The sequence below is a fragment of the Mizuhopecten yessoensis genome, unplaced genomic scaffold (assembly GCF_002113885.1).
Source record: "Mizuhopecten yessoensis strain PY_sf001 unplaced genomic scaffold, ASM211388v2 scaffold11105, whole genome shotgun sequence".
NCBI lineage: Eukaryota > Metazoa > Mollusca > Bivalvia > Pectinida > Pectinidae > Mizuhopecten > Mizuhopecten yessoensis.
In genome coordinates, this window is record NW_018408882.1 from 754,516 (window position 1) to 769,700 (window position 15,185).

The following is a 15,185-nucleotide window of genomic DNA, read 5'->3' on the forward strand; positions in this document are numbered from 1 at the left end:
TTTCTAATGGATTTTGTTTATTTACGAAAATGCATCATGGGCATCCGTGCACAGAGACGACGCCATCTCTCATTTACTTCAACAGCTACACGAGTACGGGAACTATACTAATATAGAACGCCCTGACTGACCTAAATGCGCCAATAGTTGTACAGTGACGAGTGATTCACTGTCAGTAGTAAGAAGCTTTTCTCAGATGTACATTAATGAGTAACTTGATTGCCTTAACTCATTCACCCCTGAAGACACATTTGAACTCTTCCAATTCAAAAGTTGGAATAGTTCATTATAAAATTTCAGGGGTGAATGGAACAGAAATTATCGAAGTAAATTGCAATAGCTATGCAGATCTCTAAACCATGCAGTTCAGGTATGAAATAAAATTATACTTGATCCAAACATGATACTAAGTAGTAGGGAAATATATTTGAATTTTTTGTTCATTAAAACTCCTTTTATATATATATAGAACCGTATAAAACCAAATTCACATCTCCTGTTATTGAATGGATCAACTATGATGTCATTAAATGATCACATTTAACTGCAGGTAGCTATATAGGGATTGATTACAATTCAGTGGTGAGACGTCTCCATTTGCAGAAACAACACCACTGTACAACTACTAGTATTTATTTAATGTAAAAAGCGTACCCATTCGATAAATCCCATTTAAGGATGTATGCTATAGAACGTATTATATATATAGTTTCCTTTATAGAGTAATCTGCATTAAAACCTGTATATAATATTCCTGTTTCATTTTCCATGTTCTCATCACCATAAATTTCAAGGTTTTTCCTTTTTCTTGATGATTTCTTTCTACCTCTCCATATATCGTCAAAACCTTTTATGACGCTAAATGGTGGCAGTATTTCAAGGTTTTACAGTGGTTTCATGGTGATTTCTGATTTTGAATATCACAAATGCATGCATTTATGTTAACATAAAATGTGTCATTAAGTAATAAACCAGGATTTTCTATTCCTTGTAAATTCGTTTACAGGTTTCGTAATGTGTGCAGAACTCTTTTGAAAAGGAAATACATGTTGCCGTAGGGTAGCATATGCCTTTAACTGGAAACCTCAAGACCAGTTTTATCTGGTCAATTTTGTGAATACATTCATTTACACATAAAACAGACTTTTGTAATTAAGTTAATAAAAATTAATGTCACTTGCTAAAAATTGATAAAAAATTGATATTTTACACTTCAAAAAAATCGTCATTACAGATATAATCCAGAAATATTAATATCTTCACAAGTAAACAGTGTATAGTTATACATATTTCCATAAAGAATTGGAAACAAAAAAGTATTCATGAATACAAAAGAATAAATTAGTAATACACGGCAATGCATTGCTTTCTTTTGAATAAAGCCATAAAAAGCTGGTAATATACATTATATATATGAATAATACCGAAGTCTTAAATACATGACAACAAAGAAAAAAACCCAGGAAAAATTGTAAAGTTCTGTAGGAGAGTGTAACGCTACCACACATGTACAATTATATCCTGTATTGATAACATGATCACTCGTAGCTATCCAATATCAACTGTGTACCTGGGTACATGCATTATATGCACATTGCACACTTCCTCTTAAGATTGTCTTAACACTAAAAATTCTCTTATTAAAAGTCATATTCAGAATCGTCTACATAGTTTCCTGATCCCTGTCCCACTGCACTGCCGTTTTTCCTATACACAGTAACCTCCCCTTTACTTCTGTCTGGATATAACTGTAGCAGATTTGGGTCAGGACACTACTGTCCATCAGGACGCTCAATAGGTCAGAGCCGTAGGTCAGCAGTCTCAAGTTCAGGGTTCAAATCCTGCAGTGTTTTTTCACACTCAGAACACTGTTGTTGATTATATTTTGTTTATTTCATCCTATACTGTTTCTCATAAAAGTCTCGGTATGGTAAACCAAAGGTATTTTTTCTTTTCAGAAATGATTTATCAAAGCTATAGTCATGCCAGGAAAAATATTTCCCAATACTTCTATACAGTTTTTTGGCAGTGGTACGGCGATCCTTGGATATAATTTATATACTCATGACCATTTTCTAGAATATCGCCATAAAATGAGTATAAAGTTATAGAACGTACCTTATCATATATTGTAAGCCTTACCCTTTTATCCTGCTAAATGTCCGTTTATCAGAACAAATGTGTCATTTACTTTAGACACTGGCCTTTTAAAAATAAATATCTTGTGATCTAATCCACTCTCTTGTTCAAGGTAGAGAAAGAAGAAATAAATTTGTGGATTTTCATTTCCGGAAACGCACTACTCCTACACATTTTCAAGTGTCGGCAACGTTGCGTACACAGTAGCTCATAAATGCATCATATCTATAGCTAAAAAAAGTGATTGACAATAATTAATCTCTTGTGTATTGAATATGTAAATATCGTCACCAATCATTAAAGTTCCTGCGATAGAAAGTATCAAAAATGTAATAACACTATTCGTAACGCAATTACTGGCATGTAAAAATATTAACCGACTTCTAACCTCAGCTTCAGCATCTTCATAAATTTTTTAGAAATGAAGGAAGTGAAAATCAAATTAATCTCAGGTATAGTTCTGTATGGCGCTGTATATATAAGAAATTCTATTTTTCAAAAAGCAGTTCTGAAACACAAAAGTATATCAAAAGCCACAAACATAGCACCCTATTGTATGCATTCATGAAACGGCATGGATATCTGATGATGATGGGACAATTACAACACGGGATGAATATACATTGAATTGTACACATGATGTACTGCTTGCAGTTTCCTCCATGAAATATTTGTCATACAAAAGAGTAATTGATTGTTGTTTCTACTGAAAAAAAATGTCTTTTGAGTTTAATTTACACTTTAAACGTGTGTTGCACCTTGAGAAAATATCATCATCACCGTTAACTTGAGCTATTACAATGTCAGCCCCGAAACTCCAAGGGTTACGCTCACTTCAGCTCTCTGCAGCCCTGGAATCTGTCATAGCAAAATTGAAGGCACAAAGTTAGCTATTTGATTGGTCTCGGGTAAAAAACCCTGGACCTATCGCTAGGCTGAAACCTGTCCTTTGAAGATTACAGAAGAGCGTCATCCGACTTCAAAGCCAGTCAATTTTGCCGTTACCAGACCAAGACAACTAGTCTTGTTGTCGCATCAACAAGGTGGCGCACACAGAGCCTTCGATATTGTAAGGACATATTTCAGGGGTGAAGAGAGTGCAAGTCAGGGTAACCCCTGTAGTACAATGTTGACGAATAAGTTGGACTTAACATATATAATGTTGAATCATAGCAATATTGTGGATTCTATTTAAACCGTAGGAAGAAATATACATGTATAAAATGAACAATACATCCTCCTAGGAATCGTTGAGTATTAAAATTGAAACATCCATTCAATTCAATAAGTAGCAGTATTATACAATTACACAGGATATATCTGGTTACTTCCTTTATCAAATTAATACTGTTTATGTTAATTAGGACCCTACACGAGTTGTACATACATCTGTTTTCATTGTTTTAAAAACCTAGGTATGAGAATCATACAGCTGGTATATAAACAATATGTACAACAGACCTTCAGGATAAATATCAAAGCAAAAATATCACAAATAAAAAGCGTTGCGTCCATAACATAAATACATACAAAAATTCATTGAAGTGACGTTGTTACGCGACATATAAAATAGCAATGCTAATCTTCGCTATACGTACATGGCTTATTTTTTTCAAGAATTACCTGACAAAATATCTTTCAAGTAGTCTAAGTAACATCATCCACCTAAAGTATGTAAATCTACAACAGTAAAGTCGACAATCAATACGACTTGGACAACATTCCAGACTCAACATGTGCTGACATTACACCTCATAGAACTTAAGGATCACTGTCCCACTGCACTGTGATGTTTTTGTAAATATGCAGTTACCTCCCCTTAATTTCATTTTGTAATATCTATTGGGCCAGGGCACTTCAACTGACCAGGTAGCTAAATCAGTTAGAACGATAGTATAGCGATCTGAAGTCCAAGGTTCGAACCCCGGTCTAGCTCTGCTGATTGTTTTCACTCAGAACATTGAAATTGATTATATTTTGCTTATTTCATCTGTATTATTTTTTTCGTAACAGCTAGTCTCGCGAGGTATGGTTTTATTTTTAGTAATGAATTTTCAAAGCTATAGTCATGCGGGAAAAAGTTTCCGGTGCAAAGTTACAGTTTTTGGCAGTGGTACGGGGATCCTTAAATGGAACTGTTACACCATACTGAACTCTGACCTCATAATGAAAGATGTCCTCATAAATAACTGATCTCTTATAAATAACTGTTACATTAAGGAACCATTAACCTCTTGTTACATGATACTGAACCGTTACTTCATACAGAAGCGGTTCCTCTCACTTCAATTATTTTTTTCTACGAAACGGTAACATTTGATACGTTTTAATTATTTGAATGCCATAGATCTAAACCATCCACACATTTTTACAAAAATAAATTTGAATGACACTGACTACAAGCCACTGTTGTTGGTACTGCCCTCTTATAGAAGCCATTATAACACTCTAGTAATACGATAGTCTCAATGAAGTTCTCATGTCTTTTTTCTCTAACCCATTCACCCCTACATTTATTAACTGGACTTGCCCAGTCTTTGATTTGGTAAGGTTCAAATGTGATTTTAGGGGTAAATGGGTTAACTTATAGACATAAAAATGACAGAAAACAAGACAGACTTATACCCCTCACATGTTGTACACCGTATATAGTGATTTATACATAAACTTTGTTCATCAGGTTTACTGACGTTGGTACAATTTTCTGTGAATTGGCAAAGCAGAACTGTATTCTAAAAGAGCATAGGATATATAATAGCCTTATTTAATAACTATGATGAAGATTTCAATTGGTCACAACTACTCCACCGAAGCAAATGTGTGAATGTAAAATGTATTGTAAGCCTGTAGAACAACTTCATGAATTGGCGCGTTACAAGCACTTCCGACTTAGGTGATCTTGTATGCAAAGTTGCACGGATATCATTCTGTGTGACCATACACTTCTTGTTATTTGATTAATGATGTTTCTCACTAAACGCCAATCTTCAAGCGACCCCAGAGTTAAACCTTTACACCATCAATGTGAAACCTTCCGATGGTCAACATTGCTACTGCCTCAAACCGTCTCCACCTTGTAACCGTACACACATGTATACGTTTGTCACAGTATTTCAAACACGACTCTTCAAAGTAACAACATCAGTGGCTGAAGCTATAAACCGTTTTTTATATATTTGACATTATGTAATCTCATTGTTCCTGTGGGGCTTCGTTCTCTTCCTCGCGCTCATCACCCCAGTTACGAAGCGCACCTCCTCGTTTAGCCATGATTTCCCGTTTCCATGCTGGCAAGGCAGCCAACTCTTCTTCATCTATCTTTTCTTCTTCTATCTGTTGCTTCCTCTCTTCTTTCCTTCTCTGTTCATCTTCCTTTTGCTGTAAATATACACATTAATGATTAACATAAAATGTTTGGCGATGGTCATTGTCCTTGAGTTCCCGTTTCCACATGCTCAAAACATCTGCATCACAGTATAACCCCCACAATAATAATACGTGTACAGACATTCTTTGAAAATGAGGCGTAAGTTTTACTGGTAAAGCTAATGAGATCCGGTTGACTGTTACCACATTCTTATATCAAGACTTAATTTTTTTTTTTTTTTTTTTTTTTTTTTTTAAAAAATTATTTTTTTTTTTTTTTTTTTTTCTTTCTTCAAAATATGATCACATCAAACTCATAGCTTCCGAAAGAGATTTTCTATATTTTTCTGTATTTACTTGCCACTAACAAATCGACATGGCAGCATTTTCTGTTGAACAGAAAAAAAAGGTAAAATAATAAGGTATATCTCCCTGCTCCCCCTACCATTAGATCAAAATAATGTTATTTTTTTTGTAATAATTGGTGCTTTCTAATAGCCTAGTTATTTCAGTCTCTGATGGAATACATTCACTATTCCTATGCTAGCTATCTACAGATAATAAGTCAAAGCTACATCAACGTGTTCCCAGAGGAACTCTGCCAATACTATTGGAGACTATAAGCTTGCATTAACTCTGACCAACATCAGCAAGAGAGTTGGTTGTGCAGGGTTTAACGTCCTATTAACAGCTAAGGTCATTTAAAGGACGTGCCTCCATTTGTGTTGTGTATGTGTGCATGTGTGCCGGAGGCAGGGCATGTTGGTGTTCTTTGACCTCCTTGTGATAGTGCGGATCTGATGCCGACTTTAGAGTGCTACCTCACTGAAATACCATGCCAAAGGCACCCAGCACAGCATTCCGCCTGGTCACATTAACAGTATTCTGTCTTTGCGTATTGCAGAGTTATCTTCTCTTGTGAGCAGGCATTGATTGTTACGTCATTGGTTTGTGTGAGAAAATTACGTCGTTTTCTCAAAAATTGATGACGTTACTCTCACAAACCAATGACGTAACAATCAATACCTGATCACAAGAGCAGTAAACTCTGCAATACGCAGACGCAAAGACGGAATACTGACAACGGGTGAACGAGAGACGAAATCAAAACTTTACAGACAGATGTATTGAAAATGAGACATGTATCGTACAGGAAGCGTAAGCTTGGAGCAAGTATTAACACTTGTCGGAATAGCATTCGGAATGGACAGATAACATCCCACAAAAGAAATAAAACTTACACACTTGTAAGTATATCTGGATTGACAAAGAACAGGAAATAGCAAAGTGTAAATTTGGAAGTATTTCCTTTCCATTGCTGCCATGCCTGCCTGGCAAAGACACTGGAGTAATTAAGCTAGGTATTGAACAAATTAAGCTACATGGAAAGCTTCAAGTGTAAATGGAAGACACCAAACACATTGAACAGTAGTCGATCGTTTAAAAACATATTCTGAAGATCACTCATACTTCATCAATTTTAAAAGTTATATTCAGACATAAGTAAACGAGGAAATCCACCCTACAACCCTACATTTCAGGTTTTCATGTTGGGGTGGTCGGGTCAGGCACCGTGAATAGCACCTCTCACCAAGGCGGCCGGGGTTTGATTCCCCAATCGGACGTGAATAGGTATAGGGTCACCTGCCCGACCACGTGGGTTTTCTCCGGGTACTGAGGTTTACTCACACGAAAAGACCCCTTGAGCTTACATCTGGGCCAACAAGAATGATTTATATAACTTGTAATAACTTGTTTCATAATTGTTGTAAGATAAATGAAGTTTATATTTAATGTCATGTGATTTCCTGTATGTACAGTCAAATATTTGCATAATGTTGTAAGCTGCAGTATCAATCAGATTTGATTATATGCAAATTTCGAACAATCTGAATGTGGAATAACACGATTGAAACGTCACTAGAGACAGACTTTGTTTGACACGTAAATGTTTGTACTGGAAATGGGAACCCTGATAAAGGATTTAATTGCACACACTAAATATTCATAGGGATCATTTATAAAACATACATAATTAGCAAATGACATACTTATTCAAATAACACACTGATATAATTGACAAAGAATCTTTTTCTTATGGCACTTTTTATCAAAAGGCATTTCAGAGAGTGATTCCATAATCGGTTTCCACATATATATATTCACAAATCAACAACGTTTCATAATAACAATCATTATAGAAATTATACATATAAATATTTATTTTCCTGAAAATAATTCCTATAAATGGCTGCTATCATTTTCATTGACCAATGATATCACAGAAGTGAGAGAAAATCATAAAATGTTAACTGTCTCCCTCTTACATCATTCATGAAACATCTATAATATTAAGCTAATAAATAGTTTTATTGATGATAAAATACCAGTTGAATAATTTTCATGCTTGAACTTTTAACGCCTACTTGTGTTATCATACCTAGATATTGATCTCCACACTGTTCTAATTAAATAACTGTCAAAACTTTGCAATACTATTTAAATCTTAATTTCTATCATCACATTTTTCTATATTCCATCAACTCAAATTTCTGTTACATGTATCGCATTTTTCTATTTCCCATAATTTTACATGAATTTTTGCCACAATTTACAATTATTCTAATAGAAAGTTTCATCATCACTTCTTACAAGTTTAGGGCTTGAATACTACTAATTGGAACACACTCATAATCCCTTCTCTGGTGTACTGGCACAGATATTACAAAATTCAATTTGATAATTTTTGAAATCTTAACTTGAAAAGCATAAGCTAAAAGCCTCCCAGTAAATGCCCGTAGATAGGAAGGCCCAAAACCTTGATTAATTGAGAAAACTGATAAATTAGCAAATAAATATGCTAAAAAAGAAATGTGAAATGTATAAACATAAATACTAAACTGATAAAAAAAGAAATAAATTATCAATGTGCGGTGAGCCTGGAATTTTTGTTTAACATTCTTAATATTTCTGAATCTTTTTTTATATTTAAAGATTTCTTTTTTCATTTCAGGATATTATTTTGTACAGATCTTAAAAACAATTGTAATTGGGCAACAGGCATAGCCTATACAAGCCCTCTCCTTTTCACTATTTTAGGATAGCTTGACTGTCTGTCGAAAGCAGACTTTCCAGATACAACAACCAAATCTTCATTTACAAGGACTTTTGTAACAAATTTGAAATAAGGTTCTCTGGAATGATATTTAAATCATTTGTTCATTTGTCCTTTCGTTGGTTGTAACAAAAATTCCAGGAAAAGCTGCAAAAGAATTAATATAGCTAGGATGCACATGCTGGTATAATAAGCACTGGGTAGGTTATAAATGCTGTTGTTTGTGGCAATATGACGGGAAGATGAGCTATGATGATGTATGTCTTACAATTCCATCAGGTGAAACAATGGGCGTCTTTTTCTCCTTTACCTAATGACAAATAAAGGAGGACAATAGGTAAGATACGGAAGGTTTGGTGCCAGGTACGTCACGTCTTCGTGCTACTACTAAGGACGCACAGATATATACATTTCTATGAATACACATAATGTTACAATTTTGCAATAAACATTCACAGTTTAATATGTATATATTAAGACTTAGTTTGTGCGGTCCCCTGACGGGTTAACCAACTAACTGTTGACATCCCTTATAAATATCTAAGTTTCCGTTCATGCAGACCATCAAGAATATTATAGGGTTAGTATATTAGCTTTATTGTTAGACAAAATGCTTCTTCAGCTAGGTCTGGCTTTGTATCTAACTCTGTCATGCTTTAAGCTTGAATACAACGTTTAGTACATACTCATTCTAAACATTCATCAATCATTATATAATGCCACATCTTAGTAATATATTCTAGAGACATCTCGCTGAGCCTCTCCTTTCCTTGTTTATTTTATTAATTAAAACATCAATATTATGGTAAATGAATATTTATATCATAAATGGATATTTTTAATCGAATACACAGGAGTGCATATATACTTACTCAAGAATATTTATAATATGAAAATCTATGGGTTTTACGTCTGAAGAATTGATATGGTTTACAATGAAGGGAATGTCTATGATTAGAATTGTTTTATCATTACAATTTCTTAAACCTCTTCCATTCAAGTTGAATATCATCAGGTAATGGAACTAGACGATTACAATATTAGGAAACAAATAATTTTAAAAAATGGAAACAGATGATTAATTTGTTTGCTTTATTATTTGAAAAAATGAATTGATGAATGTTATATACACTCCGATGATTATTACTATATATTGAACCTTAAAAAGGCAATATGGATAAGATTTTTAATGTTGATTTATCTTAAGAATGGATTTTCTTATTATGATAGAAATCGGTGAGTATATAATTTTGTGTTCTTTATTACAGAAAGGGAAAATTGGAACTCTTTTTTTTTCTATATTTTTTTTATCTTAAGAATGAATTTCTTATTATGATAGAAATTGGTGAGTATATAATTTTGTGTTCCTTATTACAGAAAGAGAAAATTGGAACTCTTTTTTTTTCTATGATGATTTAATCTTTCCAATAATCAGTTCAAACTAATTTGTTAATCATCCTATAAATGCATTGTAAAAACAGAAACTGATGAAATATGAATCCCAGGGGTCCCTGTGCCACTGCACTGTGATTTTTCCTATATACAGTCACCTCCCCTTAACTTCCGTTTGGATATAACTGTAGCACACAATGGCCTGTATACCAGGGGCCACTTGTATAAAACATCTCAAAATTGAGGAAAATCTCAAGCAAAGTATATTGTCTATGGAAAATCTTAGACTTGGGAAAATCTCAAGAGTTGAGATGTTTTATACAAGTGGGGCCAGGTACTTCCGTTGACCAGGTAGCTCAATAGGTTATACTAGAGTGAGAGTATAACAATCTTTTTACACTTAAAACTCTTTTAACTGTTGTAAATCATGTTTTGTTTATTTCACATCTATTATTTCTCATAAAAGGGCCGCAAGGTATGGTTTTCTTTTCAGTTTTTTGCAGTGGTAAGGAGATCCTAACTTTCTTTAACAAATTTGCTGTTATATTGTCATTTTTCATCAGGGCAAAATGAAAATTGAGTATAATATTAAGTATATATTATATATCATCAGGGCAAAATAAAAATTGAGTATAATATTAAGTATATTATATATTACCAGGGAGAAATGTAAATTGAGTATAATATCAAGTATATTATATTGTATAGCTGAAGGAGTATACCGGTGTAACTGGTGGAGGTGGAGGAGGAGGATCTGGACTGATGATGTTAGAGCTAGGCCTAACGACCTTGACCTCCTTTTCTGGTGACGCAACAATAGGCCTCACCTCCTTAACCTATTGGCGAATAAATGTAAGTCATGTTCATATATAGGTCACACCGACCCTAGTTCAACACCTCTACCACAAAATTTACGAGTTCAAATGAGTTATTCTCTCGATCGTGTTATTTAAATCAATAAAATATATACATTTTTTTTTTGTATCTTTTGCAGATTATTATACAATTAGTTACAATGACAGTACACAGGAAAATTCATATCATGTTAAGTTGACAATTTCATTTGACAACCTCAATCCTTAAAATTTCTCAATACTTCTTATTTATATAGTTTAATATTTTTGTATTTATAGAATTATGATATCAATCACTGATATTCAAATAAATGAACACAATATATCTAGAAAGCTTTTTAAGTATCAATGATGATGTGAAGGGGATTTATGAAGTACCGGAGTGATAGGTGGTTCTGGGCTGATCTTTGCATTTGTTCTTTCCAAGATCTCGGCATCGGACAGAATCCGAACCTTCTTTTTCTCTTTTGCCTGGTGATGAATAATAAAGGGTGAAACATGCATGCAATCTCACCATCAGATGGAATGAAGTAATGTTTCTCAGCTATTGACAGGTACAACATAATTAAAGGATGAATATTTAAGACGAAAACAAATAAAGAACTGTGGGTGTCTATTATGTTACATTAGGTTTTGTGAGCGTTTGAAGGGTACCATGTGATATGACATGAAGAGTGGTCCATTATGAATGAGGTAAAAATATTGCTGGATAAAAGGTCTAGTATGAATGAGGTAAAAAAATCCCACTGACTGGGCACAACATCTTTATGAATGTTACATTATGTTTTGTGAGTGTTTGAAGGGTACCATGTGATGCGACAGGAAAAGTGGTCTAGTATGAATGAGGTAAATAAATGATGGGTAAAAATCCAACTCTCTGGGCAGAACTCCTTCACGACTGGGGTACGGCACACGTAAACAGTAAAATCGTCTACTAGCTGTCTATAGTCTTGGACAGGTTCATATATTTAGGGTTTTCACACATAATACCGTTAGAAGTTGATATATTTCACAAATCAATGTTTTGGTGGAATGATATAAATTGGATTCACAAATTGGATAATTCTGAAAAGCTAGCTGTAGGTGTCATAACCTGCACACAAGGACAATATTAGAAATAGGAGGCACCCTTCTTCATTTTTAATTATGAATATTTTTTTAACAGCAATGTGTTAAATGTAAAATATGACATGTATACGGTATAAAATGGACTACACGAGAAAACAGACTAATTTAACACACATTCAAAGAATATTGCCAATTTAATACAAAGTCCTCTACCTGAGTTACCCTGCATAATAGAATCCTAAATTTGCGAGAGGAATGGTGTAATAGTTCATGTGAAATGTGTCGGGACAATTAAAGAGAGAAGGAAATCTAGTTCACGTTTGATCCGTGTCTGAGGTAGGTGGCAAGGAATGACTGTGATGAGTGCACTTGACAAAGTACAAACACATATACTAAATCTGGTGTGTTTGTGGTCAAAATCCTGGGCATATCCTTGACAAAGGTGTCAATCACCCCAGATTGTGCGGGGTAGTGATGGAAAATCCGTATTATTAGCCAAAACCTCAATTTGGCACACCTCCCGCATTACTGTGTCAGCTAGGGATCTCTATAAAGTCAGTTCCATGATTTTGGGATTAAAACTTAAGAATGACTCTGGAAGCTAAATTGAAAGGGCTATAACTCTAAGAAAAATGAAATGATGGCCATATGACATGACAATATGCATACTGTTATATTGTGCTATTGACCTCTAAACAGTTTTCAATAAGAATTCCATATAAGGATATCAGGCTTCTGAAGAAAATGTTTTGTTGTCATTTTTGATGGTTAAATATAAGTATTTATCATCATAACTGAATAATGGAAAAACACTTTGATTGATGACAATAATCAGACCCAATGCAATCCATGACATTGTAATTGAAAATATTTGTTTATTATTTTTTTGTACGACAATTTTAATTTTCCACCATCGTTTTATAGAGTGATGCAATTTTATTTGTTGTCTATTTATTCAACCCCCAGAATGAAAACGGAACCTATACAGTAAAGACGGTAGAAGGGCTGCTGAAAGGGACATGCCTCTTTAAAATGCAATTTTAGAGGGATGAAAGGCTACTTTGAAGGAAAGTTGTAAGAAAACCTGGTACAACGAGATATAGTTAGTAACACAAGACATGCTTACTTTTCTTCTCCGTTCTTCTTGTTCCTGCAAAACAAGACATTCACATATGCAAGTTAGTTCATGCAAACACATTTCTATATAAATCCACTATGTCGTTAAACATCTGGATGACTAGTACGGAACGATTAAACCAGAATTAATGTCAGGCTACTTACATTGTCAGGTATAAAACTTCACAACCAAAGCCGTACATTGTCAAACTATATCCTATCAAAAATCTCATTCAAAACAGTGTTAGTTCGGTTTAGTATTGTAATTATGAACGATTCTCATGACTAGCAGTATCAAGATAAATTCAATTTATAGCTCAGCCAAACAAACATCAAAGTACAATCAGCTGGTTAGTGAAAGGCAATGTACGTTACTAACAGATATTCACAAAAAATTGAAAGTACGGTGAAATCAGATATTTCATGGGGCCCAAATTTGTGGTTTCATGACAAAACACAATTTTGTAGGTACATGAGTTCATGGATTAGGTTTACATCAAACTCGTAATTACTTCATGGACCTATGAATTTGTGGATGAAGAGCACCCATGAAATCAGCAAAATTAAAAACCTCACAAAATTAGTGATTTCACAGTAATACATGTATCTTTAAATAACGATCACTTAGGCACTTCGTTTATCCAGTAAGTTACTTCTAACATCAACAGAGGAAAACACAGAAATACAATATAAAACATATAGAACACACAACCTCGAAAACAATAATGGGTAAATGATAAACATGTTTCAATATTTCACTTCTCACAAAAGGTGGAAGAATTCACGATTGCGGAGAAATATGATCCTCATTCCAACATGCTATTTGGAAGGAAAAGTGAGACAGTATCTATATTCCCATGTCTAACATATTCACTGAGGAAATCCTCAATCAAACCACAAAGATATGATTTCTTGGAGGACTACAACAATGGTACACCACACAACAATACCAGGAAATCATTTCTTGTATTTCATATTTAATATTGTAATAACTCTTCAGAAAGGATTTTGAAATAAAAATACAGTAGGTATATTGCCTGAGAAAATGATATATTTCAAATATAAGAAATACTAAATCTGAAGGAAAATTGAAATATTTGAAATATTTTGATATTTTATTTTGGAAGTTTTGTTAACTCTAATATATGTTTTGTTAAATTAGAACTGTTTATCAAATAGTCCTGGTTACACCCTATCTGTTTCATAATTTACCTCACACAAAATAGCAATAACATCCACATTTGCAGGGGTATATATAAATTCCACTAGCACCGATGCCCAGGGCTGGTATACGTAATGTTGGGGCTTAGTAAAAATGTTCAATATTTACTTTGAAAATATATATAGGTCACGCTATAGAAGAAATTTTCAGAATCCATCTGTGGGCTAGAACTCTAAATATGACATTGTACACCCCCCGATTAGAGAATTGTCTTTATTTTCAGCTATTGAAACCTTTGTTCATAATATCTATTTAAAACTAGAACACATCAAGGTCAACAAGGTAAACAAGCCATGTGCCTGACTGTATCCCCAGGAAAAGTGACCTTGATCTTAAAAACCGAGTAAACCCCTATTAAACATCTGTGTATCACTATGTCTAATTCCCAAAATATTAGTCTTTTGGAATCCGAGATAAGGACTCTACCCCCATGGTTTATTTTTAGTAACAGTGACCTTGACCTTGAACTTGATCTTAGAAACCTTTAAAATCCCTATTGCACATCTACATATCACAGTGTATCCCCATGTCAAATTTCAGAATGAGTTTTTATATTTTGAGATAAACTCTCCGGAAATGAAAAGTTTGGAAGGATCAGAAAGAAATAACTTGAAATCAAATGAATACTTGAACCATCATGCCATGCAATCTGCTTTTATATACATGTTTATATCATTCTATAAATGAAATTATTGAATGTTTAACTTTTGTCACATGCACATTAACTAAAGGAGAGTTTCAGCTGTTTTTACACTGGATATATATATATATGATATTCAACAAGAGGCCCAATGGGCCTGCATCGCTCACCTGTTATTAATCTAACACTTGTAATCTTAAGATTTCATAAGAACCTATTAAAAGATTTAAACATATGACGCCTCTGACCTTGATTGTCGAACAAGGACATTAA

At 33.8% G+C, this 15,185-nt stretch overlaps 1 protein-coding gene across 14 annotated transcripts in view; it reads right to left on the reverse strand.

The window, feature by feature from the left end:
• Positions 1-15,185, reverse strand: part of LOC110465917 (unconventional myosin-XVI-like) — a 167,427-nt gene continuing 152,242 nt past the window's right edge. For 5 of the 14 annotated variants that reach the window (XM_021522082.1, XM_021522084.1, XM_021522083.1 and 2 more), the window contains 5 exons: positions 13,061-13,084; positions 11,245-11,337; positions 10,735-10,848; positions 8,889-8,930; positions 1-5,517 (listed from right to left, as the gene is read on the reverse strand). In XM_021522082.1, coding sequence (XP_021377757.1) covers positions 5,332-5,517; positions 8,889-8,930; positions 10,735-10,848; positions 11,245-11,337; positions 13,061-13,084 — 459 coding nt within the window. In that variant the 3' untranslated portion in view covers positions 1-5,331. The remainder of the gene's footprint in view (positions 5,518-8,888; positions 8,931-10,734; positions 10,849-11,244; positions 11,338-13,060; positions 13,085-15,185) is intronic. The other 9 variants (XM_021522088.1, XM_021522086.1, XM_021522089.1 and 6 more) reach the window with 5 other exon arrangements.